General features: G+C 38.8%; 3 protein-coding genes across 9 annotated transcripts in view; all 3 read left to right on the top strand.

The window, feature by feature from the left end:
* Nucleotides 1-1499: 1499 nt before the first annotated feature.
* On the top strand, nucleotides 1500-11115 carry ftr21 (finTRIM family, member 21). The gene is made up of 4 exons (XM_087241448.1): nucleotides 1500-2133; nucleotides 6621-6716; nucleotides 6844-7059; nucleotides 8473-11115. The coding sequence occupies exons 1-4, from the start codon at nucleotides 1564-1566 to the stop codon at nucleotides 9784-9786; spliced, it is 2196 nt and encodes a 731-aa protein (XP_087097574.1). The 5' UTR covers nucleotides 1500-1563; the 3' UTR covers nucleotides 9787-11115.
* ftr20 (finTRIM family, member 20) lies at nucleotides 1566-19161 on the top strand. Of its 4 annotated transcripts, XM_087241473.1 has the most exons (7): nucleotides 1566-1638; nucleotides 13625-14139; nucleotides 14335-14430; nucleotides 14503-14736; nucleotides 14969-15128; nucleotides 17923-17997; nucleotides 18176-19161. In XM_087241473.1, coding segments are annotated over exons 1-7 (1623 nt in total). In that variant the 5' UTR covers nucleotides 1566-1637; the 3' UTR covers nucleotides 18718-19161. The 4 variants fall into 4 exon arrangements, 2 of the variants coding, with proteins under 2 accessions (XP_087097599.1, XP_087097598.1); XM_087241472.1 differs by lacking the exon at nucleotides 1566-1638 and having other exon boundaries at nucleotides 13109-14139; XR_015478992.1 differs by lacking the exon at nucleotides 1566-1638 and having other exon boundaries at nucleotides 13113-14139; nucleotides 14969-15049.
* Nucleotides 19162-20408: 1247 nt separating this feature from the next.
* The window catches only part of ftr05 (finTRIM family, member 5), a 393850-nt gene continuing 387368 nt past the window's right edge, over nucleotides 20409-26890 (top strand). For 2 of the 4 annotated variants that reach the window (XM_087241468.1, XM_087241469.1), the window contains exons 1-5: nucleotides 20409-21118; nucleotides 21257-21352; nucleotides 21424-21657; nucleotides 23162-23321; nucleotides 25463-25522. In XM_087241468.1, the coding sequence (XP_087097594.1) occupies nucleotides 20528-21118; nucleotides 21257-21352; nucleotides 21424-21657; nucleotides 23162-23321; nucleotides 25463-25522 (1141 nt within the window). In that variant the 5' untranslated portion in view covers nucleotides 20409-20527. Of the gene's footprint in view, nucleotides 21119-21256; nucleotides 21353-21423; nucleotides 21688-23161; nucleotides 23322-25462; nucleotides 26137-26890 lie in introns of those variants that run through there. The other 2 variants (XM_087241470.1, XM_087241471.1) reach the window with 2 other exon arrangements.

Raw genomic sequence — 26890 nt, 5'->3', positions numbered from 1 at the left:
CAAAACATTTATTTAAAATACCTTAAATGTGTAGTTTACAATACCTATAGTATGTTTTACCAGTTGTTTTGTAATATTGTATTATAGAACTTAATAATTAATGTTTATATGTTTCTTTCTTCTAGAAATTATTCAAAAAAATCACTTTGCCTTTCCAGCCATATTTATTTTCATAGCTACTGTAATAAAGAAATAGTTGATCAACACTTTGTACCTTTTATATGGGAACAATTGTGTACCTTCATTTCAGTTGTACAATAAATGGCACAGAACAGCATCATAAGAGGTCTTTTCTGTACCATATAAGGTATAATCTTTACAAAGGTACAAAAACTGTTTCTCAAGAAACATTATTTGTACAACCGTGTTTCTGAGAGTGTACTGTAAAATCAATAACAGCAAAAATACTGTATTAATATTTATAGCATCTTGCTATATGTGTTTACAGCATTGTATATCTTTACTGTAAAATATGGTCATTTTTACTATGAAACGTTAAAATACAGTAACATACTGCATAACTGTCCCACAGTAAAATACAGTTCATATTACAGTGTATCATCAACAGTGCAACTTAGGATTGTAATAATGCATTAGTAAATGTCGAACTATGATTAATAAATGCTGTACACTATTCTACTTAGTTCATGTTAGTAAATACATTAACTAACTTTGACTAGTGGATCATTATTGTAAATGTTTAGTACCAGCTATTAATAGTGCCTTTATTAATAATATTCTTCATTCTAATAGTTCTATAATATATCTGCTATCAATTATTTCTCATGTTGTTAAAATATGAGGCTTCTACAAGATTAATAAAAAATGTTAAATGCTCAAGGGCGACACGGTGTCTCAGTGGTTAGCACTGTCGCCTCACAGCAAGAAGTTTGCTGGTTCGAGTCCCAGCTGGAACAGTTGGCATTTCAGTGTGGAGTTTGCATGTTCTCCCCTTGTTGGTGTGGGTTTCCTCCGGGTGCTCCTGTTTCCCCCACAGTCCAAAACATGCGCTATATGTAAATTGAATGAACTAAATTAGCCGTAGTGTATAAGTGTGAATGTGAGAGTGTATGGGTGTTTCCCAGTGCTGGGTTGCAGCTGAAAGAGCATCAGCTGCGTAAAACATATGCTGGATAAGTTGGCGGTTCATAAACAGATAATTAAGGGGACTAAGTCGAAGGAAAATAATTAAATAAATGGCTATCAGATGTTATAAAGGTAATGTCACTCTGAAATTATAACATGTTGTCTTAACTGAAAAAAACTAATACCACAGAGATAAACTCTTACATTCAACAATTAATATTTAAAGAGTCTAAACTTTGAAGCACTAATATTGCAATTAATTGTATGCTTAGTAAATTTGAAAGCAACTGAACTGGTAAAATGTTAGTGTCGGAATGTTCGAGTCAAAGTTGAAACAAAGTGGACTTGAGACTGTAATATATTGGCAATAAAATCTATCTCATAGACACTCCTGCTTTGTGCACCTTGATCTCAAACTCAGAACAAGGAACCAATTTTAATATTGAGCTGTTTGCTGGTTGAGCTGCTTTGCCTGAAATGGCACAAGCCAGTATTTCAGTAGCTCAAGATCAGTTCATCTGTTCGATCTGTCTGGATCTCCTGAAGAAACCAGTGACCATCCCCTGTGGACACAGTTACTGTATGAACTGCATTACTGACTACTGGAATTACCAATCGAAAGTTTACAGCTGCCCTCAGTGCAGGCAGACCTTCAAACCGAAACCTGCTTTAAACAAGAACGTGGTGATGGCAGAAATGGTGGAGAAACTGAAGACAGGATTATTAAATGCTCTCAGCTATGCAGGACCTGGAGATGTGGAGTGTGATGTCTGCTCTGGGAGAAAATATAAAGCTGTGATATCCTGTCTGGTGTGTCTGGAATCTTACTGTCAGACTCACTTTGAGCGTCATGAGGAGTTTCACTCGGGCAGACACAAAGTGACCGATGCTACTGGACAACTGAAGCAGATGATCTGCCCAAAACATAATAAACAGCTAGAAATCTTCTGTCGTACTGATCAGTGCTGCATCTGCTATTTGTGTACTATGGATGAACACAGAAACCACGACACTGTAGCAGCCGTAGTGGAGAGGACAGAGAAAGAGGTAGGTTTTAAAAAGTATCACAATATAGAGTACTGAACAAATTAGGGATGCACGATGTTGAAAAAATATGACTGGAAAAAATAATTTGATAAAACTTCTTACAATAACAGTGCATATATAATGATATGTTAATATGTAAACTAAGCATTACATAATTATGAACAATTGATTAGTTAATGCATGCTTAATTTAACAATCATGAACTCATAACAGGGTAATGTATAATTATATCATGACTTTACTTAAAGGGGAACATCATCATTAACCCATACTTAACTACTCATGAACTAATTATGCACATCTGTCTAGTTTGTTTACTAGGGATGTAACAATATTGTAAATACCGTCATACTGCAATAGTGATTTTTTTCAATATTACCGTAGGCAAATGACTCAAAAAAACTACAGTATATTGCTGAGAAAAGTTTGCTTAGGCGAATGAAGCAAACGGGAGGTAGCGGGAACTACAATTCCCATCAGCCTAGGCGTGGCCATCATCCTTTGCGGTCTGTTGTCACTACAGATCCAGTAATGCGTAAATGGAGTGTACTGCTGGTAGCGGGGAAGAAAAAGAGCTGGAAATGATCGAACCTAAAGCGGGTTTTAAATCGGATGTGTGGAAGCATTTCGATTTCTTTCTAAAAAGATATGAAAAAGGAGAAAAGGTGACAGACAAAGAATAAAACAGTAGGCAGGCACTGCCAGACTGTGGTGAAATATAAGTTGGGGAATACGACTAAAAACAGTCATGGGGACTGCAGAACACAGCACACTTGTTAGATTGATGCAGACATTGACTTATACCGCAAAGAGACCTCGATCTCACTCATGGCTTGTCCTCTCAAGTGGTGGAAAGACAATGCACAACGTTACCCACTGCTGTCAACCTTGGCTAAATCATATCTGTCTGTCCCAGAAACCTCAGTCCCAAATGAGAGGGTTTTTATTCTGTTGCAGGGGACATTGTAAATGCCCAGAGATCCCAGCTTTTACCAGATTATATTTATATGATAATTTTCCTTAAAAAACCCATCTCTATCTAAGTGATTGAGTGATTAAATGTTATTAACAATACTAAATTGAAACTTTTTTTATATGGTTTAATAGTTTTTTGTTATTAAAATTTAAAAAATGAAGTTCCTGTTTCGAAACTTACAGATAGATGGCTAATTTGTATGTCATTGATATGAACAGTGCTAAGGTAAATAAACCCTTTTGGCACTTTTTTTCGAGTCTTTTCATTAGTTTTGTTTCTCCTGTAAATTATTCAATAAATACCATACCGTGCCATTCATATCGAGGTATTATCGTACCGTGAAATTCTGATACCGTTACATCCTTAGTGTTTGCACTAAATAACAACAGAAAAGCGTTCAGTCAACATCAACATGAACAGTTTAAACACAGGAGCTCAAGAGTAGTTAAGGATGAGCTCATGGTGATGTCCCCCTTCAAGTAAAGTCGTGACATAACTTTACATTAACAGCTCATGAGTTCATGTTGGTTACATTTCACCTAAATTAAATGTTGTTAATACATTCATTAACAGCATGAACTAAAACGTAATTAAGGTAGCCACACATGAACTCATGTGACTCAAGTTAGTTTATGATTAGAGCATGCATTAACTCTTAACTCATCATAAGTTCATAATAACGTAATGTTCAGTTTACAAATTAATACATCATAAATCCTGTACTGTTATTGTATAGCAGTGGTCACCAAACTTGTTACTGGAGGGCTAGTGTCCTGCAGATTTTAGCTCCAACCTTAATCAAACACACCTGAAGAAGCTAATCAAGGTCTTACTAGGTATGCTTGAAACGTCCAGGCAGGTGTGTTGAGCCAAGATGGAGCTAAACCCTGCAGGGACACTGGCCCTCCAAGACCAGCATTGTAAAGTGTTACCAATAATTCTGCAATATATATTGTGATCTGAACAAAATTTCACCAGATGGCTTGAAAATCTCTATTTGGAAATAAACCATTTAGATTGATTTGGATAATTTTGTAAGGGAGTCCATCTGCATAAAATATAATACAATTTGAAGCATAGAAAAATACAATAAAGCAATGATTAAAGGTGAAATAAACAATGCTTTATGGTTGTCTAGGGAGTTACATCTTGTGGATTGTTTAATTTGACTACTCTTTCGTTATGTTAGTGGCTGTTTTTGCCCCACTGACTTCCATTATAACTACATTTTTGACAGCCATGACAGCATATAACCATGCATTCCTGATTGATGCTGGATTTCCTTGTTGGTTAGAGGTCAAATTTGTCTTTTTTACTGTAGATCATCAGTTGCCAGCATTAACCCTTTAGATAAAAAAAGTATCTGGCTTTTATATGGACTTCTATGGAGTAAACCAGCAGATTATAGTCTGTGAGTGCATAAATAAGCCTACTATGTCCTGAGAGCTGAGCTTATTTTGATTCTCAGACATATCAAAGTAAGTGCGCAAAGCTCCCTTTCTCTCTCTCTCTCTCTCTCTCTCTCTCTTTCTCAATTTCTTGTGCCTGAACAATTTAAAACAGGGGTCACCAATCTCGTTCCTGGAGCTCAGGTGCAGGTTTAGCTCCAACTTGCCTCAACACACCTTCCTGAGTGTTTCAAGTCAACCTAGTAAGACCTTGATTAGCTTGTTCAGGTGTGTTTGATTAGGGTTGGAGCTAAAATCTGTAGGACACTGGACCTCCAGGAACAAGTTTGTTGATCCCTGCTTTAAACCATACTGTAGGTCTCAAACTGGATTCCTGGAGGGCCGCAGTTCTGCACTGTTTTGCTCCAATCCTAATCAAACAGCTGATCCAACTAATTAAAGTGTTCAAGACTACTATGTACTCTAGACTGATTTCACGCGGCTGCCATTTTTTAAAAGCGAAATTGAGGCTGCAATGGAAAGAGACCCGAAAGTATTGCTTGGAGTCACATAGGAACATTGAGTACCTGGCTGTATCTTATCAGCGAAGAGAACGTGACATAAATGTGTAATTTCACTGCCTTCCAAGTGACCCGAAGGTCCGTTCTGAATAAACAGTGAAAATAAAAAGGGATATCAGACCTCATTTTCAGCTAAATTAAGGGAAATTGCACTAGTTAGCTAACATTTTCTTTTCCAAACACGTTTTAGAAGCCATTTATCAAACTCAAGTTAATGAACTGATTCTTTCACTATATTAGACTTAGAATTTCAGCACTGAAATTAAAAAACAAACGTGCATTTTCAGTTAACATTTACACTGACCACACTGAACTGAGCTAAACTGAACAGAACATAAACAGTAAAAACTGAACTACATTGTTCCAATTACTATGACCATTTATATGAAGCTGCTTTGACACAATCTACATTGTAAAAGCGCTGTACAAATAAAGCTGAATTGAATTTAGTTTAATTTAAGGCACTTTTGATGGCGTTCTTAAACAGCGCTGATTTGCCATTGTGTTCAAGCGCTCAGTCATTAGTTTACCCACCGCATTCGCAACGCTTACCGAGTGCAAACACAGATGAGCAATACGCTTGATGACTAAACAGATCTTCGCGGCTGCTTCGCGCTCCAGTGTCCGTGTATTTGTGTTTGCACTTGATGAAGAGTAGTGAATTGATGACCTTTACGACCAATCACTGTCATTTCTGTAGAGCACTGGTGAAAACTATTTCCAATCAGTTGTTTAAGAACGTGCTCAGCGGTGCTTGAATGTTAGCGGAAAATGGATGTTTTTTAAAACTTCAGTACAGAGACAACACTTTTAAAGACAACATGAGGGTGTGCTACGGATGACTGCATTGTTTTATCACTCACCGGGTTACATAGGCTGAAGCAAGAAAATGTTCCCATGGTGTTTACCTGGTGCCATGAACTGAGACTAGGAGGACACTTAAGCGTATTATTTTTTAAGAGATTATGATTTTGTTCGAAGCCTAATGTGCTTTTAATTTTTTTAATTAAACTGAACTGAATGATATTAAAGTGATGTTTACACCATTTCTGCATTTTGGAATCTCGGCAACAGCTGCAGGTTTGTAATCCACAGCATGTTGCTGCTATATGTTTACAGTGCTGATTCTGTACCTCTGGGTTTCTTCTCACCGCAGCCTCGCTTTAGTTGAGTTGGAGGTGGTTGAAGCTAAACTATGCAGAGCTGCGGCCCTCCAGGAACTGAGTTTGAGACCATTGCTTTGAACTTACTTTAAACTTGAAATGCTCACAATGGCAGACCTCAAAAACAAATGATCAAACTTCACTATATTATGTTAAACGCTGCAGTGACTCTACAGATCTTATGTGTCCTAAACTGGGGTTTCTGGTCATCTATAATGAATCCCAACTCAGCATTGCACATCCTATCATTGTGATTTAGATGCTGAAACGATATATTTAGTTTGAACAAATCATGCATCGTTTTGAACAGAACCATTTGTAATGTGAACAGCTTTGGCTCTCTGTAGTAATCCTTTTATTTTGCTTAATTCTTTAACAGAAACAGTTGGAAGAAACACAGAGAAGATTCCAGCAGGTAATCCAGGAAAAGGAGAAAAAGCTTCAGGAACTGAAAAAGCCTATGAAGACTCCTGAGGTCAGTGATTGTTGAGTGTTAAGAAGAGCAGTTGCAGTTGTGTTTAGGGAAATGTACTTACTTGAATATGTTGTCCACAAAAGTCTGCAGTATTTAACACGAGTCAATGGTCTGTATTTTTTAAAAGCGCTCTGCACAGACAGTGCAAGACAGTCAGAGAATTGCTGAACCAGCCTACTCCACTGCGGTCACAGTAATCAGAGATCAAGAAAACACTGCAGAGAGTCGAGATGAAGGACAACTGGACGTAGGTCAACTGGAGCAGGAGATTGCAGATCTGAAGTGGAGAGAAGCTCAGCTGAAGCAGCTTTCCATTACAAATGATCACATCTGTTTTCTACAGGTAATGGACATCTGAATAACAATGCTGGGATTCATCATGGAAATTATTAATTTCATGCCACAATCTGTCATTCTATGGGCAGCACGGTGGCTCAGTGGTTAGCACTCTCGCCCCACAGCAATAAGGTCGCTGGTTTGAGTCACAAACGGCCCCACAGTTGAGCCCCACAGTCCAAAGACATGCACCTGACTATAGGTGAATTGGGTAAGCTAAATTTCCTGTAGCATATGGGTGATTCTTAGTTCTGGGTTGCCACTGAAAGGGCATCTGCCGTGTAAAACATATGCTGTAATGGTTGGTAGTTCATTCCGCGGTGGCAACCTCTGAAATAGAGACTAAGCCAAAGGAAAATGAATGAATCTGTCATTTTGAGGCATGTCCATAAAAGGCAACTAATATGATTGTTTGACATCTTTGAAAGCCAAAATGTTTCAATGTTCAGTTGATATAGCTAGACAAGGTAATAAATAGCCTGCAGCTAGCTCTCTGTAACTCTCACATGGTCGCCCACTGAAGGTAAGCAGGGCTGTGCCCGGTCAATCCCTGGATGGGAGACCACATGGGAAAGCTAGGTTGCTGCCGGAAGTGGTGTTAGCGAGACCAGCAGGGGGCACCCAACCTGTGGTCCGTGTGGGTCCTAATGCCCCAGTATAGTGATGGGGAATCTATACTGCTCAATGAGCGCCTTCTTTCAGATGAGACATTAAACCAAGGTCCTGACTCTCTATGGTCATTACAAATCCCACGATATCCTTCGAAAAAGAGCAGGGGTCCCCGGCATCCTGGCCAAATTTGCCCACTGGCCCCTGTCCATCATGGCTTCCTAACCATCTCCATATGATAATTGGCTTCATCACACTGTCTCCTCTCCACCAACCAGCTGGTGTGTGGTGTGCGGTCTGGTGCAATATGGCTGCCTTTGCGTCATCCAGGTGGATGCTGCACACTGGTGGTGGATGAGGAGATTTCCCCAATGTGTAAATAAAAAGTGTCCAGAAAAAGCGCTATATAAATGTAAGGAATTAGTATTTTTATTATTATTATAAATCCACCCACAAAACCACACAACTACATCAAAACATTATGCAACTCTGTGCCTCACACAGGTGAGTGGGCTTGACAAACCACCTGTAGAAACACTCTTCTTTCTCTAAATAAACACTCCCCCTCCTTCTCTGAGCATAATCAGTTCCTTTATATAATCAGCACTTCTTGTGAATATTGCTTTTCTTCCTGGATCACTGAATGCCTCCTCAATTGTAAGTTACTTTGGACAAAAGCGTAGGCTGAATGACTAAATGTAAATCATTTTCAAGTAGTTTGAATACATCAGCACAGTATCAGCCTATACCTGAAGTTGTGAGAGAAGTGTGTCGTGAATTAAGCTTTGTCTCTTATGTGTATTCTTCACAGTGTTTCCAGTCTCTCGTTTCACCTCTTGAAGCCTCAGATGGATCCATTAAGAACAGTTCTGATGTGCGAAAATCCATCTCTGAACTGAAAGAGCAACTGTACAGTTTGTGCAGAGAGGAGGAGAAAAAGATATCTAACAGTGGTGAAGCAAGACCACCTCTACCTCTCAGAACACAACTTACACTACCACCACGCCATCCGTCTCTCCAATCACCACCCTCACCACCGCCACCTCTCCGTTCTCAGCTACCACTTCCACCAACACCTCCATCTGTCCAACCACCACCCTCACCACCCCCACCATTCCAACCACCACCACCACCACCGGCTCTCCGTTCTCAGCAACCACTTCCACCAACACCTCTATCCATCCAATCACCAAATATACCTCTCCCACCTCTCCGTTCTCAGCAACCCCTACCACCTCCATCTGTCCAATCACCACCTCCAGCACTCCCAGCTCTCCGTGCTCAGCAACCACTTCCACCAAAACCTTCATCTGTCCAATCACCCCCTCCACTTTCCCGTTCTCAGCCACCTCTTCCACCTCCATCTCTCCCATCACATCTACCACTCCCACCTCCTCGTTCTCAGCAACCACTCCCACCACCACTTCCATCACACCAACCACCACCCTCACCACCCCCATCTCTCCAATCACCACCTTCAACACTCCCCCCATCCCCCCCACCTCCCCAATCACCACCTTCATCTCTCCCCCCAACTCCCCAATCACCATCTTCAGCACTCCCCCCATCTTTCCAATCACCACCTCCACCACTCCCCCCAACACCCCCAGCTCTCCGTTCACAACCTCCAGCACTCCCAGCTCTCCGTGCTCAGCAACCACTTCCACCAAAACCTCCATCTGTCCTATCACCCCCTCCACTGTCCCGTTCTCAGCCACCTCTTCCACCTCCATCTCTCCCATCATCACATCTATCACTCCCACCTCCTCGTTCTCAGCAACCACTCCCACCACCACTTCCATCCCTCCAACCACCACCCTCACCACCTCCAACACTCCCCCCATCACCCCCACCTCTCCAATCACCACCTACATATCTCCTCCCAACTCCCCAATCACCAACTTCATCACTCCCCCCATCTTTCCAATCACCACCTCCACCACTCCCCCCAACATCCCCAGCTCTCCGAGCACAACCACCCATCCCACCGCCCAAACCTCTCCGATTACAAATCCCACCATCTCCAACTCTCTGTTCACGAACTTCACCCCCGCCACTACCCCCACCTCTCGGTTCACAAACCTCACCACCACCCTTACCCCCATCTTTCCGACCAAATCACTGAAGGCCTGGGTTTACACTTTTTTTTGCTCTAACTTTCACAACGCATTTTAAACTATACTCAACTGTGGATAAGCATGGATAGGGGACTTTGACCACCCGTGGACTTCATCTGTGTGACCATTCACCTTGTAACTGCACTGTTGTAGTAGCTCTATGTGCCTACTGCATAGAGATAAAAACTGGCCTGCACACAAACGTTCACGGACAGTTCTGATGTCTCTAACTGAATTACAAGGAAACTGCACAGATCTGCTTTGTTGTTCCTTGTTTTTATCCAAGTGTAAACAATCAAAAATTCATTTTGATTCCCAACGTTTTGGCATGTGGCAAGCCTCAATGAAAAACAATCTTCATAAACCTCAAATGCAATCTTATTAACTAAAATGGACACACAGTGAAAACAAAATCACCTCTATATCCCTTTTAAAAGTTTCATTATATGATGTATTTTCCTTTAAATTGTTCTAAGCTTTGTTTTAGATTGTTCTACACTTTGATCTACATTGTGGTGTTGTGTAAAATGCTTTGATAGTGCAATAGCATACTGTACTCTTGTTTGATTAGAGCATGGGTCTCAAATTCAATTCCTCGAGGGCCACAGCTCTGCACAGTTTTTCTCCAACCCAAATAAACCACAGCTGATCCAACTAATCAAGGTGTTCGAGACTCTTTTGAGCAATTCGATTATTTGGATCAGCCATGTTTGATTAGGGTTGTAGCAAAACTGTGCAGAGTTGTGGCCCTCCAGGAATTGAGTTTGAGACCTATGGATTAGAACAATCTCACACTCAATTCCACGAGGGCCACAGCTCTGCACAGTTTTGCTCCAACCCAAATAAAACACAGCTGATCCAACTAATCAAAGTGTTTGAGACTCTTTTGAGCAATTTGATTATTTGGATCAGACATGAGTGATTAGGGTTGGAACAAAACTGTGCAGAGCTGCGGCCCTCTAGGGATTGAGTTTGAAACCCATAGATTAGAACATGAGTCTCAAACTTAATTCCTCGAGGGCCACAGCTCTGCACAGTTTTGCTCCAACCCTAATCAAACGAAGCTGATCCAACTAATCAAGGTTTCAAGACTACTAGACACTACTAGATCAGCTGGGTTTGATTGGGGTTGAGGCAAAACTGTGCAGAGCTGCGGCCCTCCAGGAATTAGGTTTGAGACCCATGGATTAGAGAGTATATTGTCATCATAGGTTTGATTATAGCGGGGTTTACTGTGTGGTTACATTGGGGACTTTGTTAGGTATATGGTGGAATTGGCGACAGAAGGCTGTTAGTGTTAGTGTTGTGTAATAAAGAATTACAGTTATAAAACCCTGTCCAAGTGGCTTGTCATTTGTGCAACTTAAGAAGAAACACTACATGCACTGTTCTATACTCTGACAGCATCAGCCAACTAAAATTCTGGATCTGAAAGGGACCAATTTAAAAAGTCCCTTTTCCTCAGAGAAGATTAAAGTTGTTAAACATTTGCTAAGTTATAAACTTTATTGGTTGTTGAAAAGTGAAACAAGAAAGTTGAAGCAGCAACGTTGACAACAATCATAAGCTTAGCAGTCCAATTTTTAGGATTTTCTACACCTGCCAGACTCTTCTCTTTATAGACCCTCCATCTGTGTCAGACCTCTATCAGACTAGATTGTCTAGATCAGGCATGGGCAAACTTGATCCTGGAGGGCCGGTGTCCTGCATGGTTTTGTTCCAACCCAAATCAAACACAACTGCATGTTGCTTTCTAGTGATCTTACTGTGTCTGAAATTGCCTACTACTCAGTGGGTACTGCATTTCAATTTAAACTTGGCAGTAAGAAAAGTATGTTCTATAAATCTTATTCTTTGCGTAAGTATTGATGCAGCCATTGTAACCTGTTTGGCTTCCGGTCTCATTCACTTCCATTAATTTTTAGACGTTAAAAAACAGCTCTTTCTGCTGCTTGATGTTGCAAACGGATATTTTCTTCTTATATGATTCTACTTTGTCTGTAGAGTCATGAACACACTTGTTTGTAGAGCAAGTAGTCTGACTGACTTCTGCGGTTTATTAGTCCTAGTCATTTCTCCTATAGGCAACTGAATCGGAAGTTCTAAAACAATCGCAAAAAACAAGTGCATCATGTGACCTACCCGCATCAGTTGCGTTGCTTCACTCCAATTCATGAATTCTCTCACGGTGCATCATGGAATAGCATGCACACTTCAGAATCTCACCGGAAGTAGTAGGTCATCTGGGTACTTCTCACATAGGCTGCATTTGAAACCGCCTACTACTCAATAGGTACTGCATTTAAATTTAAACTTACTACTCGGCCGTTAGAAAAGCATGTTTTATACAGTATGAATGTAAGAAGTATAAATGGAACTCAGACATACCACATCCGCCCGTGTGAGTTGCATCCCTTCACTCCCATTCATGAATTGTCTTGCAGTGCATCACTGTATAACGTAGTGTGCATGGGATGTGCACGGGATGTGCACTTCAGAATCTTGCCGGAAGTGGTAGGTTATTCGGGTACTTCACGCATATTTTCGAATTCTATGAATTCAGACATACTACTGGGCTATCATACTGATTTTAGCATACTGTTATATAGTATGGTAGTATGTGATTTCAGACGATTAGTTTGTTCAGGTGTGTTTGATTAGTGCTAAAGCAAAACTGGGGGGCACCGGTCCTCGAGGATCAAGTTTGCCCATCCCTGGTCTAGATTGTTTTGCATAAATTTCAGAATTAATTAAGCATTGTTCATCTGTGTGTTTCATAAAAATGAACCTTCACATTCTCCAGTCCACAGCATTCGACTTCAAGGTTGTTTAAATGGAATCAAACTCCTTATTAACCACAGTTAAGACTCAGCAGAAGAGCCAAGCAGAACATAAACATCAAACCATTTTCCAGAGATATAGCCTTTATCGTTTATTATCACTATATGATTTCTTAATCTGCATCAGATTTTCTACAGCTGATGTCAATTAATACATAACCTTTCAGTGTATTTGCTCAAATCAGAACAAGATTTAACATTTTACTTCCAGGGGAATAGCACACAAAATATATCTTCAAATGATATTGTGTAACATCAAACTTAATAACTTGCATTTATATGATGCACTTTATCTATTTATGGTTTCCATTTATTTACTCTTGTCTATTATTCTGTTGATAAAATGTTTACTACTTGTGTCTTTTTGTGTTAATATATCAAAAGGCTCTACAATATCTCACAAATCCCTCAGATTATGAAAATTAGAAACTTACTACAGTTCTACCCCAAAACTATTACAGCAGCTTTCAGCGCGAGACTGACATCTAGTGGACATACATAAATATGGGTTGACGCGCCATTCTTTTGCACACGTCACTTTCTCATTTCAAAGAAACGAAAGCAAAACGATAAGTTCAGCAAGACGCAAAACAATAAATTCAGCGAGACGCAAATCTGCTGAGTTGAAGCAGCAAGAGGGACAACAACCACACGCTTAGCACCACCGTGTTCAGGATTGTCTTCAAATGCAGACTCTTCTCTTCAAGGATCTTCCGTCTGTTGGTTCTAGATTGTTTTGATTGTCCTGTGCGCATTTCCGAATTAAGGATCGTCCATCTGCATGTTCAAGAAAAAGGAACTAGAATCTAAATCTCACTTTTGTCACTACGTTACCAAACCTTTTTTCAAAGACATTGCCAAATCAACCCAAAACAAAAGCATATAGGCTATAGCCATCCTGTTTATCTGTCAGCAACTACGCAAAGTGAAATGGCAGAGGGCAGGTTTTCAGTAGATCAAAATAAGTTTGACTGTCCAATTTGTTTGGATCTTCTGAAGGAGCCAGTGACCATCCCCTGTGGACACAGTTACTGTATGAACTGCATTACTGACTGCTGGAGTCAAGATGAGCAGAGGAGAGTTTACAGCTGCCCTCAGTGCAGACAGACCTTCACTCCAAGACCTGCTTTAAACAAAAATGTGGTGATGGCAGAAATGGTGGAGAATCTAAAATTGACAAAAGTCAAAACAACTAACCCTGCTCCCAGTTATGCTGGACCTGGAGATGTGGAGTGTGATGTTTGTACTGGAACAAAATATAAAGCCATCAAGTCGTGTCTGCTGTGTCTGGAATCTTACTGTCAGACTCACTTTGAGCGCCATGAGGCTTTTCGCACCGGTAAACGACACAAGATAACTGATGCCAGCGGACGAATCCAGGAGATGATCTGCCCAAAACATGATAAACTGCTGGAGGTTTACTGTCGGACTGACCAGAAGAGTATATGCTTACTGTGTACGATGGATGAACATAAAAATCATGACACTGTATCTTCTTCATCTGAGAGAACAGAGAAACAGGTAGAGAAGTAAAATTATGCAAATTATGTGCATTACTGTACAGCAACACTAACATTATCATTCTATAAAAATGAAAATCGATTAAATGAAAGTTAAAAGTATTCAACAAATCTGAAAACTTTTGTTAAATTCTTAAAAGTGCCAAAACTGCACTACATTTTCATTTAACACAGTATATTCTCATTTATTCAACAGAAACATTTGGAAGACACACAGAGAAATCTGCAGCAGAAAATCCAGGAGGGAGAGAAGAAGGTTCAGGAGATGAAAGAGGCTGTGAAGACCCACAAGGTGAGTTATCACATCTGAAAAAGCATCTTAATACAGTTTCAGGCTGGTCTGATTGTCTGTATTCTCCACCAGAGCTCTGCACAGACAGCAGTGGATGACAGTGAGAGGATCTTTACTGAACTCATCCAGTACATTGAGAAAAGACGATCTGAGGTCACACAGATTATCAGAGATCGAGAAAAGACTGACGTGAGTCTAACTGAAGGACTCTTGAAGAAACTGGAGAAGAAGATTGAAGATATGAAGAGGAGAAACACTGAGCTGGAGCAGCTTTCACACACTGATGATCACATACATTTCCTACAGGTAACTGAGATGAATAGTAAAGTATATTATATTAAAGTGTCTTCTAAATGACAGTTACTTAAACAATAAAGCTGATTAAGACACACATCTGATTCCTTTAAAAAAGCAATTGAATGAGGTGAAACTCAAGTCACTGAAGATTTAGAAATATAAACAAATATTAATGTTGGCCATGAGGATGCTGTAATGATGTCTTGTTGTCTTTTGTATTGTTTTCTATTTTTCTCTTTAGAGATTTCAGTCTCTCTCTAAACCCTTGGAATCTACAGATTTATCCAGCACTGCTGTCAGTTCTGGCTTTCGTTATGAAGACGTGAGCAAATTTGTCTCTCAACTGAAAATAAAATTAGAGCAGATCTGTAAAGAGGACATAGAAAACATACATGGACAAGGTAAAGTCACCATTTTTGACAACAAAAAACAAATATAATTTATGGACTTAATTCAAGAAAGAATTCCAACAAAAATATTCACACTGTTCACAGTGAAACTTCATGCATAGAACAGAATAGTCATCTACATGAGCTACTAAAATACACAGAGAGATAGTTATTAGAAAATAACATGCATGTTATCAAGTTGCTGTTACACTAATATTGAGTGTTTACATGGACACCAACACTCAGATTTAAATATGATTAAAGGTCCCGTGAAGTGCTTTTTAATTCAATGTTTGGCAATCTGAACTGAAAAGTGAAGAGAGAGTGAGACAAAGTAGCCCCACCCCTTTTTAAAATCAGCCAATAGTGTTTAGTTTTTCTCACAGCTCTGCCAGTGAGCGTGGTTAAGCTTAAGTTCATCAAATGAAAAACAAATGAGAAATGTCTTGATCTGATTGGTCAAGATTTTACCAACTGAAGTATGAGGTGACGTGATCCATTTAGGTGGAAGTGACAAACTGCAAGCTTTACATGTTTATATCTATAGATACAGCATTCACATTAGATGTCGCCTACGCTATTGTTGTCTATCGAAAGGAATGCGTCAATAGAGCTGCCATATTAGTACAGGGTAGCGTTCCTTTGAAATGAATGTGGGACCAATGTGCAGTGGAGCACTGGCTATCCGGAGCCATAGATATATAAACACATATGCATACAGTATATCTATAATCAGGAGTTTTCCTGGTGGTTAGTATGCAAACATTTTTTATTACATTATGAACATTTTAATTTTACATCACTTTTCTACATCGATGGATAAGTGACCGCTCGGGCATTGCCGACAAAGAGTATGTGTTTGTGTGCATGGAAATGTATTATCCTCCCTCCCTGTGAAATTTGCTTTCACTTCTATTTCTAAAGGAGGAAGCGATTCATTTGTGAATGAATCTCCGTTATGAATGACTAGTGTCATATCCCTGCATCTCAATGTGCATATCCACCTTTCTGGTCTAAATGGTACAGTGTGTAACATTTGTAATAGGCAATTTAGAGTGGACAGTATGCTCATTGAAGCACATGCACTGTTATGTTATCAGACACCCTTATAAGTTACTTCAAAAACTAGCCGTTACTTCTCTTAGCCGACAATAATACAAATGTTTGGCACTGCAATGTGTTGATTTAAAATTTTATTTACATTGCTTGCTGATTTTATTAAACTAAGTTAGCATAAGCCTAGAATTTGTTGCAAGTCCTTTGCCTCATGGTCAGGGCAGTAAGTGACTGTATCATCAATACTTGTTTAGCACAAAAGTTTGTAACATACAAAAACGTAAAAAATTAAATCTTCCTTATGAAATGATCTGCCTTTGTGCTTTGTTTACTCGTTACTACACACGTATGCAGCGCAAAAGCATCTTCAGATTGGCTTTAGTCTTTGAATAGTGGGATTGAATGACATTTGTCCTGGGAGCACTGTACAAATGTGGTGGCTGTATTAACGCACGCTCAAGGACCGTATACGATATCTACTGTATATATCAATGGTTTATATCAGTTTTACATCTTGTAATGCAAATTGTCATTGGTTTCCACCACACTAGCTTATAAATATCCTTGAAGATTAGCATACTGATACTAACATCTAAAAATATAAGACAATACTATGATTAAGAGTCTACCGTGTAAACGGAGATTTTTGATTATCTTAATCTGACTAAAGTCATAATCAAACTAAATTAAGACATGTGGAGTATGCTGAATTAAGACAGGGAGTATGCTGATTTTGGTGGCATTATTGAAGTGCAGTACAGACATATTAGCATTATTAACAAATACTATTATTAACATTTTGTAGTACTTTTCGCTACATTTTGCAACAGGACGCACACAAGCAGTTGTCAGACATTTGGCAACAAACAAATGAGAATGGCTTCAAGCAAGGGAGCACATTTTGGTGCAAGCCAAAAAACAATGACTATGCTGAGTATTCTGGAAGAAATGGACATTATAAAGTGCCTTGACTTTAAAGTGAATTTGTCGCGAGGGCATGAATGAAAAGTTTGTGAATGAAATGGCCTGCTTGAGAAGTTGTATCCGCTGTCATTTGTTTGCACGCATGGAGAAATGAACTGCAAATGAACTTGTCGCAAATTTTAAAATAAAACACCCCAAATCACATATAGTGGCATGACGAACGCAAACTACTGTTGTGTAAAACGCTGGAGGAAATGGTTACTTTCATTCATTCATTCATTCATTTATTTATTCATTTTCTCTTTGGTTTAGTCCCTTTATTAATCAGGGGTCGCCACAGCAAAATGAACCGCCAACTTATCCAGCACATGCTTTATGCAGCGGATGCTATTCCAGCCACAACCCAACACTGGGAAACACTTAAACACACTCAATCACACTCATACGCTACGATCAATTGAGGATATTTAATTCACCTACACTGCATGTCTTTGGACTTGTGGGGGAAACCGGAGCACCCGGAAGAAACCCACGCCAACCCGGGGAAAACATGCAAACTCCACACAGAAATGCCAACCGACCCAGCCGACGCTCAAACCAGCGACCTTCTTGCTGTGAGGCGATCGTGCTACCCACTGAGCCACCGTGACGCCCCGGAAATGGTCACGTAATGATGTTAGTTGAACTATGTATTATAAAGTAAAATGGGAACATTTAAAAAGTAATTCATGTAACCACCTTAATAATATTATTGTCTTATTCAGATTAAGGAAAATAATTTGATTACCGATAACCATGTAAACGTAGTCACTGTTTGTTTCCACAGCAAGAAAAATGATCTTCTCAGCACTTCTGAGTACTTCTCACACTGAACCCACGACCAGGAAGGACTTCCAACAGTGTAAGCCAGTGTGAATAACACAAGGTCACTAAATTGTTCAGCTGCAGTGTCCAGTATTCAGTATTTGTGTGATACTGCTGCAGTTTCACTTCACACCAAATTTAACAGAGTATGTTTAAACCAGTTACATGCAAAAATGTATAAACTAAATGGCTATGCTGTACTTTATCTTTTTCAGATTGCCAGCAGCTCTCTCTGGATCAAAACACAGCACATCAACGGCTCTGTCTGACTGAGGACAACACAGTGGCGACTTGGACTGATAGAGTTCAGCAGTATCCTGATCATCCTGACAGATTTGACAAATTTTTTGGTGTGTTGTGTAGAGAGAGCGTGAGCGGACGCTGTTACTGGGAGGTGGAGTGGAGCGGGAATGAGAGATTGTATGGAGTCGGTGTGGCCGTCTCTTATAAGACCATCAACAGGAAGGGAGACATGACTACAAGTGGATTTGGATTTAATGATCAGTCCTGGAGATTATTCTCATTTAAGTCCCGTTACACATTCTTGCACGATAGCAAACAGACTGAACTCTCTGTAGTTTCCAGATCCTCCAGAATAGGAGTGTATGTTGATCACAAAGCAGGTATTCTGTCCTTCTTCAGTGTCTCTGACACAACAATGAGCCTCATCCACAGAGTCCAGACCACATTCACTCAACCGCTCTATCCTGGGTTTTGGATAAATAAAGGTTCAAGGGTGAAAATTTGTCACATTTAAATCCTGACAAATCTTCAGATTATCACATGAATCTTATGTATCTGAGATACTAATCACTATAATAAGATTAGCAGCAAAAAATCACATTATATGTGTAAATCTTGGCTGCTGTAAATGGTCTAGGACTTCACATAATGGTATATCAGTGACGGGTAAAGAAACCAATCGTATTTGTACCAAATGTTGCATCATGTTTATGGGTGTGAAAAGTCCTCACAATTAAAGACAAGTGTGCAAAAATGTAAATAATTCACAAGAACAGGAAATCAGGTGATAATGTATGTAGATTTCTAATTTTTTTTTTACTTTTTTCTAATTATGCATTTCTATTAAACATCACAGAAATAGTGGAAAATGCAGCCTAGTTGGTTTCTTTATTTCACAAATGCTGGTTTTGTTGTAACTGTATTCATCCACAAATAAAAATAGATGCTCGATTTTGAATGATGTCTTACACTTATCTGCATGACCAAAATGTCAGAAAAAATACAGCTCAAAAATAAGAGTAAAATAAGAGTTTGCCACACCTCATCATGACCTTGCATACTTAGAGTCCAAAGTTTCAAGAAGTAAATGGTTCGTTCACAAATGCCTTAGAAGACATTTCCACCACAACACCCAGATATTTAAACAAGAAGAGTATCGCACACTATTGTTTTTCACTGAAAGCATGGTAAACATCTGTTTGGAGCATATCTCACAACTTTTTAACACAAAACTAAATCAACCAACTTCTATGTCAGTTTCTTTGTTTTGCCTACATAAGCAACTGATTTCACCATTTCATTTCAGTAGTAACTTGATCTTTCATAAAGAAATGTTATAAGGCAAACTAGCAAAAATTTTTCAAGAGAAACTACTCTTCTGATGTCCAATAGAGAATGGGAATCTACATCATGGTGAGCTGCATTCTGACATATTTTTGGACAAGCTTGGGATCTCACAATGTATACCAATGCAAAACACCACAGACACAGAAAAAGCTGACTGTTGTATAGTATTATCATTTGTAAACTATCTGTGTGTGTCTGAGAAGCTAAAAATATGCATTTCTATAATATTGTGTGGTGAAGTGGAGAGAAGACGAGCACAGATGCAGAGGAATCAGATCAAATAAATAAACCAGTTTATCCATTAGTGAAAGAGCTGCCACATTAAAATAAATTCATATATGACTTTCTACTTTATTTGTAGTCTAATGTTTACAGGTTAATACAAGTCAATGTATATGATACAAGTATATATATAAATGATTCCACGTACTGTACAAGTGGCTCAAGCAAAACTTAAGATGACATTTAAGAAATTTATGCAGGAACTACAGCTTTATTATCGATTGGGTGGCTTTTTTGTTTGTTTGTTTCCAGGATGACCTTTAAAGAGTGCAACAAATGCATTTTGTATTCCAGATCTGATGTAGGCCATCCAGATGACAACTTCAAATCTACATGAGTGTTTCCAGTGAAGTGAGCCCTATAGTTAGTTATGATATAACTTGCATTCTGTTAAATAATTTTTCTTAAATGTTCACAATTACATCATGTTATTATGTGAAATTTTCATTTATTTTTTGTTATTATGTGAAAAATGCCAAACACAAAGTGCCTTAGTCCGTCATTCAGCTCTGGTTTTAGCGTAAGACTGACACCTAGTGGATGCTTTTATTATTGTCAGTAACAGTTGAGTCACACGCCATACTTGTTTTGCACACGTCTCTACAACACAGGAAGCTATTTCAGCTACGCACTCAGAAGAAAACGAAACTTCAGCTTCCCTGTGTTTGATTCTGTCTGTGAGAAAACTCAGTGAAATGGCAGAAGCCAGTATTTCTGTGGCTCGGAATCAATTCAGCTGTTCAGTGTGTCTGGATCTCCTGAAGGAGCCAGTGACCATCCCCTGTGGACACAGTTACTGTATGAGCTGCATTACTGACTGCTGGAATCAAGATGAGCAGAGGAGAGTTTACAGCTGCCCTCAGTGCAGACAGACCTTCACTCCAAGACCTGCTTTAGGTAAAAACACCATGCTGGCTGAAGTGGTGGAGAAAGTGAAGATGACAAAAGTCCAAAAAGTTGATTCTGCTCCCAGTTATGCTGGACCTGGAGATGTGGAGTGTGATGTTTGTACTGGAATAAAATATAAAGCCATCAAGTCGTGTCTGCTGTGTCTGGAATCTTACTGTCAGACTCACTTTGAGCGCCATGAGGCTTTTCGCACAGGTAAACGACACAAGATAACTGATGCCAGCGGACGAATCCAGGAGATGATCTGCCCTAAACATGATAAACTGCTGGAGGTTTACTGTCGGACTGACCAGAAGAGTATATGCTTACTGTGTACGATGGATGAACACAAAAATCATAACACTGTATCTTCTTCATCTGAGAGAACAAGGAAACAGGTAGAGAAGAAAATCATGTGCATGTACAGCAACACTAATACTCCATAACTTCCAAAAAAAGTTTCAATAAAAACAAAAAGAAGCTTCAAAGCTATATAAATGTTACCTTTACACGGTGTATTCTCATTTGTTCAACAGAAACATTTGGGAAACATGCAGAGAAATCTGCAACAGACAATCCAGGAGAGAGAGAAGAAGATTCAAGAGCTGAAAGAGGCTGTGAAGACTCACAAGGTCAGTAATAAAATGTGAAAAAAGCATCTTAATAGTTTCCTGAGGGTCTGATTGTTTGTATTTTCTACCAGAGCTCCGCACAGACAGCAGTGGATGACAGTGAGAGGACATTTACTGAACTCATCCAGTACATTGAGAGAAGACGATCTGAGGTCACACAGATGATCAGAGATCGAGAAAAGACTGAAGTGAGTCGAGCTGAAGGACTCTTGAAGAAACTGGAGCAGGAGATTGAAGATCTGAAGAGGAGAAACACTGAGCTGGAGCAGCTTTCACACACTGATGATCACATACATTTCCTACAGGTAACTGAGATCTGAATAACAGGACTGCGTGACCAATACTTTAATAGCAGTTTATTGATAGGAATAAGCATCAAATGTAAATTAAAACAAAGCAAATGAATATTCATGAAGGTCAAATTCACACAACCCCACTGAAAACCCTGAAGCTGGAATGTGTTGAAGGATTCGGATTTATACCTTCCAATCCATCTCAGCATGGATCAACGTTTATCCTTTTCTCATCATCCTGTTTCTCATTATTTTCATTAAAGATGATTATTGGATAATGAATAAAGTTAACATTGCTTAATATAAGAATGTTCAGTGCATTTGCCTGTCTCTTTATAACTATTTTCAGGAGCCACCAAACTAGGTCCGAGGTCACGGAGACCTTAAGTGGAGCTGAGGGCTGAGGACTGTCTATTTTTATTTCTATAAGTTAATACTATCTAAAATGTCTAAAGTGATTTTGCTATTTTTACAGTTTAATTCTTTTAAAGTGATTCTACTTTTTACCAAAGCCATATCACCCTGCAGCCAAGACCGGTTGCTCACTGAAGCTAAGCAGGGCAGAGCCTGGTCAGTACCTGGATGGGAGACCACTTGGGAACACTAGGTTGCTGTTGGAAGTGGTGTTAGTGAGGCCAGCAGGGGGCGTGAGTCCTAATGCCCCAGTAAAAGTGAAGGGGACACTATACTGTCAGTGGGTGCCGTCTTTCGGATGAGTCGTTAAACCGAGGTCCTGACTCTCTCTGTGGTCATTAAAAATCCCAGTGCACTTCTCGTAAAGAGCAGCGGTGTAACCCCAGTGTCCTGGCCAAAGTCCCTCAATCGGCCCTCACTATCATGGCCTCCCAATCATCCCCATCCACCGAATTGGCTCCATAACTGTTTCTCCACTCCACTAATAGCTGGTGTGTGGTGAGCGCACTGGTTGTCCTGTGGCAGCTGTCATGATTGTAAATCGCTTTGGGTGTATGGCCATACACAATAAATGTGCTATATAAGATTACATTATTCAAGATAGACTTTGTGTAGTAAGGATATAACTGCCTGAATGTAGATGATACCGGTTTTTAACCAGTTTTGACAAAAACTGCAGAGTGTACACTCAGCCTTGGGTACGAAACAGATTGTACTTTAAGTGTGTGTGTTGAATTTGATCATGGATCCGTTTCACAGGTCTGGAGTCAGCTCTAAACAGTATAGTGGATGTCTGATGTTTATATGCTTGAGATATTGTTCAGAATTATACGCACGCACCCACCTGGAAATTTTCCTAGTCTATCTGTGTTTTAACCAATCAGGTTAGAACACCTATATGACGTTATGTGAGAGTATCATTGTTATTGATTTGTGATTATAAGCAGAGCGGCCTAGGAACTCATTACTGGTCATTCTTTAGGTTAAAACGGTATATAATCCCTACAGTGTTACTAAAGATTCATTTAGAAACACAAACTCTGGGTGGTGATGAGCATGCATGAATATAATTTAATGATGGTTTTCTGTTTGTTCTCTCTAGAGATTCCAGTCTCTCTCTGAACCCTTGAAATCTACGGATGTGTTCAATTTTGCTGTCAGTTCTGACTCCCCTTATGAAGACGTGAGCAAATCTGTCTCTCAAATGAAAGAACAAATGGAAGAGTTCTGCACAAGGAAGACAGAAACCCTACATAGTCAAGGTAAAGTATTGCAAAACTACCAAAAGCAAGATTATTTCCTTGAATAAACCCCAAAGCAGGATGGACATCCTTTAACATTAGCCTTTTTGGCACATGACCTACGCACATCAGTTCACTCCCATTCATATAGTCTTTCCTGGGGCCTCATGGGATAGTAAAGTGTCCATTTTGATGCCATTTTAAATACTTCAAAATCAGACACTTTACTCAGTTCACATACTCTTTTCTTTTGCTTACTGTATAGTAGGAATGTATGTGATTTCAGACACACAGAGGGAGTGAACAGAATAATAAAACACACAAGTCTAAAAACATCACAAGGGATTGAAATTACACCTATAGAGGGTTTTCATGACATGTCATCAGTTGGGCATATTGTAGTGCAGAATTTAAACGCCACTGAACCGAACCAAACTTGCATATTTTGCTGATTAAAAATTGTCAAGTTTTGGTTTGTAATCAGAATCAGTTTTATTGCCAAGTGTGCTTACACATACAAGGAATTTGTTTTGGCTACAGAAGCTTCCAGTGTACATAAGGTGACAACACAAAATAAATATGAAAAAAAAGATGATAACCATTAAACAGAGATGCAATTAGTCAAAAGCTCTGGATATTGAGTTGTATGAATAGATTTGTTATCGATCTATAATATCTTTGTTATAGATATTGTTGCATAGAGAAAGTATTGCATTGTCTTTTTGCATTGCAAAAAGTATGGCATAGACATACTTGTCTTTTGCACAGTAGGGCAATATTTAATTGTGTCGGACCAGAAATAAAACTATTTAGAGTACTAAAGACTGCCAGAAATTTAACAAATCAAGCTGAAGAAAGCCTATTGAATTCAGTTTATCAAAATATTACACATTCTGCTGCACACCAAGTCTTTCTCTATATTTAGCTGGTTACACAGGGTATTTTCATGCTTTAGATGGCATAAAAAATCAATGTATTTAGGTGTCGATAACTGTGCAATAGGATTAGGCCTGTCACAATAATCAATATATTGACTTATCACGCAATACTTGAAGATGACCTAAATAATTTTATCCTTTCCAATATATATCAATATATATATATATATATATATATATATATATATATATATATATATATATATATATATATATATATATATATATATATATATATATATACATACAAATTCACAAATAATGCAAAGTAATTTTACAATGATATTTACATTCTACCTCACTGGTGTCAAAGTTTATAATTGGACATTTACCTAATAGGACCCTTAATAGTATGTATTATATTACATTTACCTTTTTAACATCAAATTATATTATAATCTAAATAACCTTAATAATGATATGTATTTTAAAGTGTGTATGGCTGTTTGCATTATTATGCTGTTATATAATCATTATATAATTAGTGGCATAAAATGATCTCATAATGACAATAATATTGTATATCGCAACAATTTCTGTGACAGTATATCCAACAACAAAAATTCCTTATCATGACAGGCCTAACTAGGGCTGTAGAATATTGGAAAAGTCTGACATTGCAATATTTTGTTTTACTGGAATATACATTGCGATGTGAATATATTTTCACCAGATGATTTGAATTAGATCTATTTGAAAAGATTTCATTCATTTAGATTGACTGAGATGGTCAAGTCCTTTTTTATGCAGTGAATCTGCATAAATGATAATCAATTGATAATCAGCAAAAATACATAAATAAATAAACAGTGCTTTATGGTGTTCTGGGGAGTCTAGCAGTATTCAAGTACAGCAATTGAACAATCAAATGTAAAAAGTATGGTCATCATTGTATGAATAGTCAAACATAATTTTTATATAGATATTTAATAATATCTCTATCTTTTCATCTTTAATAAATAATCTAATTCTGCGATATTGTTCAGCCCTAATATATATTGTTGTTTACATCAGAGTATCTTCATAATAGCTTTGTATATGATTAACTGATGAAATTGTGATGTAAGTAAAACACTATTCAGTGTTCAGAAATCTGGCCTGCTCTTTCCTGTAACAGGGAGATACAGCTGAGAGGAGAAAGCCGGATAGATGATAGAAATGGATATGAAATTTAAGCTATTTACTCTGCAGTATCATTAACGTTGTCTTTTTTTCCCCCCATAGCAACACAGATCAGTATTATTTACCAGATTGAATCCAAGACCAGGAAGGACTTCCTACAATGTAAGTTAGTAAAACGATACATGCTGTTCAAATGAGCAATATGACATTAATTTTACATCATGTTTTATAGAATTTGTGTTCTTAAGGATCATGAGAGGTATTTTCCTGATACTAGTTAAATCTGAGATATTATATTAACTGTTATTTGAAATCACATATCTGGGTTTCCATGCCAACATGAAGCAAGTCTCAGTCAAATCAAAGTTTAGAAAAAAGGAAAAGAAAAATCCCAAATGTGAATTAAGCGTGTTTCCATAAAGATGTTAGAGTGGCTGAGGGTCTACTCCCACTGGGTAAAGTTGGCTTGAACCATGCAGAAGCGCACTTGTCGCCCCTTGCCCCTCCCCCTCGGCCAGCACTTGCACTGCATTTTGCCCTCCCTGCCAAAGCACGCTTGCGTCATTGATGATGTGACTTCAGTTAGGAAGTGAAGCGCTCTCGCTCAGCAAAGTGGACAATGCATTAGTTATATCATTTTGTATTATTTATAGTCATTTAGAATCCAGTGACACACTTAAATATTTTGCAGAACAGATCAAATTATCATAAAAGTCCTTGTGCAGCACCTATTAAGAGGTTTGCTGAAGGTGCAGCTGATGTGCAGCGAGGGATTTGTATCTTTAATAAACTATGACAGTTTGCGTTCATTGTAAAGTAAGAATGATTAGTTAATTAATTTGATGTGCAAATCACATGAATTGCTTGAGTTCAAAAATCTTAACCAATCAGGAGCTTTCTCTTGTGGGGGCATGTTTATAACGTAGCCCCTGTTGTTGGTGTCCCGGGGGAAAAATCCTCCTGCCTACACCGACAACAATTAATCAAACTGGGCTTGGCTGTGTCAGAAGCACCACTGAAAGCCTCCATCATCCAGGTACAGTTTATGGAGGAGTTTATGAACCTTATGGGTGCACCTCTGAAAGTATCTAGTGGACTCAGACACTGCTCCAAACGAATCGATGCTGTTTTTAGCCTTCATAAAGCACATAAACACAGTTATTCTCTCAATAAAATCCATGTTAGCCATTTAGCGACAAAGCTACAGTCACCAGTCAGAAAGAAGCCCCGCCCAATTCACGTCTGTTGTGAAGTAAATGTGATGCACGAATAAAGCAGAATTTGACGCGCAAATAAAGCAAGTAAAATCTAATGTTCATGTGTCTATTTCCGTGCGAATAGTGCGATTTATGCACGTGTTCAGCATCTGGTGTGAACACAGCATGAAAGGAGCAGCTTTAAGGAGTAACGAAACGTTATTTGTGGGAGTTTTGAGCTGAAACTTAACGTAAACATCAGAGACTTATTTTACATCTTGTAAAAAGGAGTATAATAGGTCCCCTTTAAAACCCCACACTTAACTGATATCCA

The sequence above is a fragment of the Danio rerio genome, chromosome 2, assembly GCF_052040795.2.
Source record: "Danio rerio strain M-AB ecotype USA chromosome 2, GRCz13ab, whole genome shotgun sequence".
Lineage (NCBI taxonomy): Eukaryota > Metazoa > Chordata > Actinopteri > Cypriniformes > Danionidae > Danio > Danio rerio.
The sequence above is the reverse complement of the archived record's forward strand: the minus strand, read 5'-3'. Positions and strand labels throughout refer to the sequence as shown.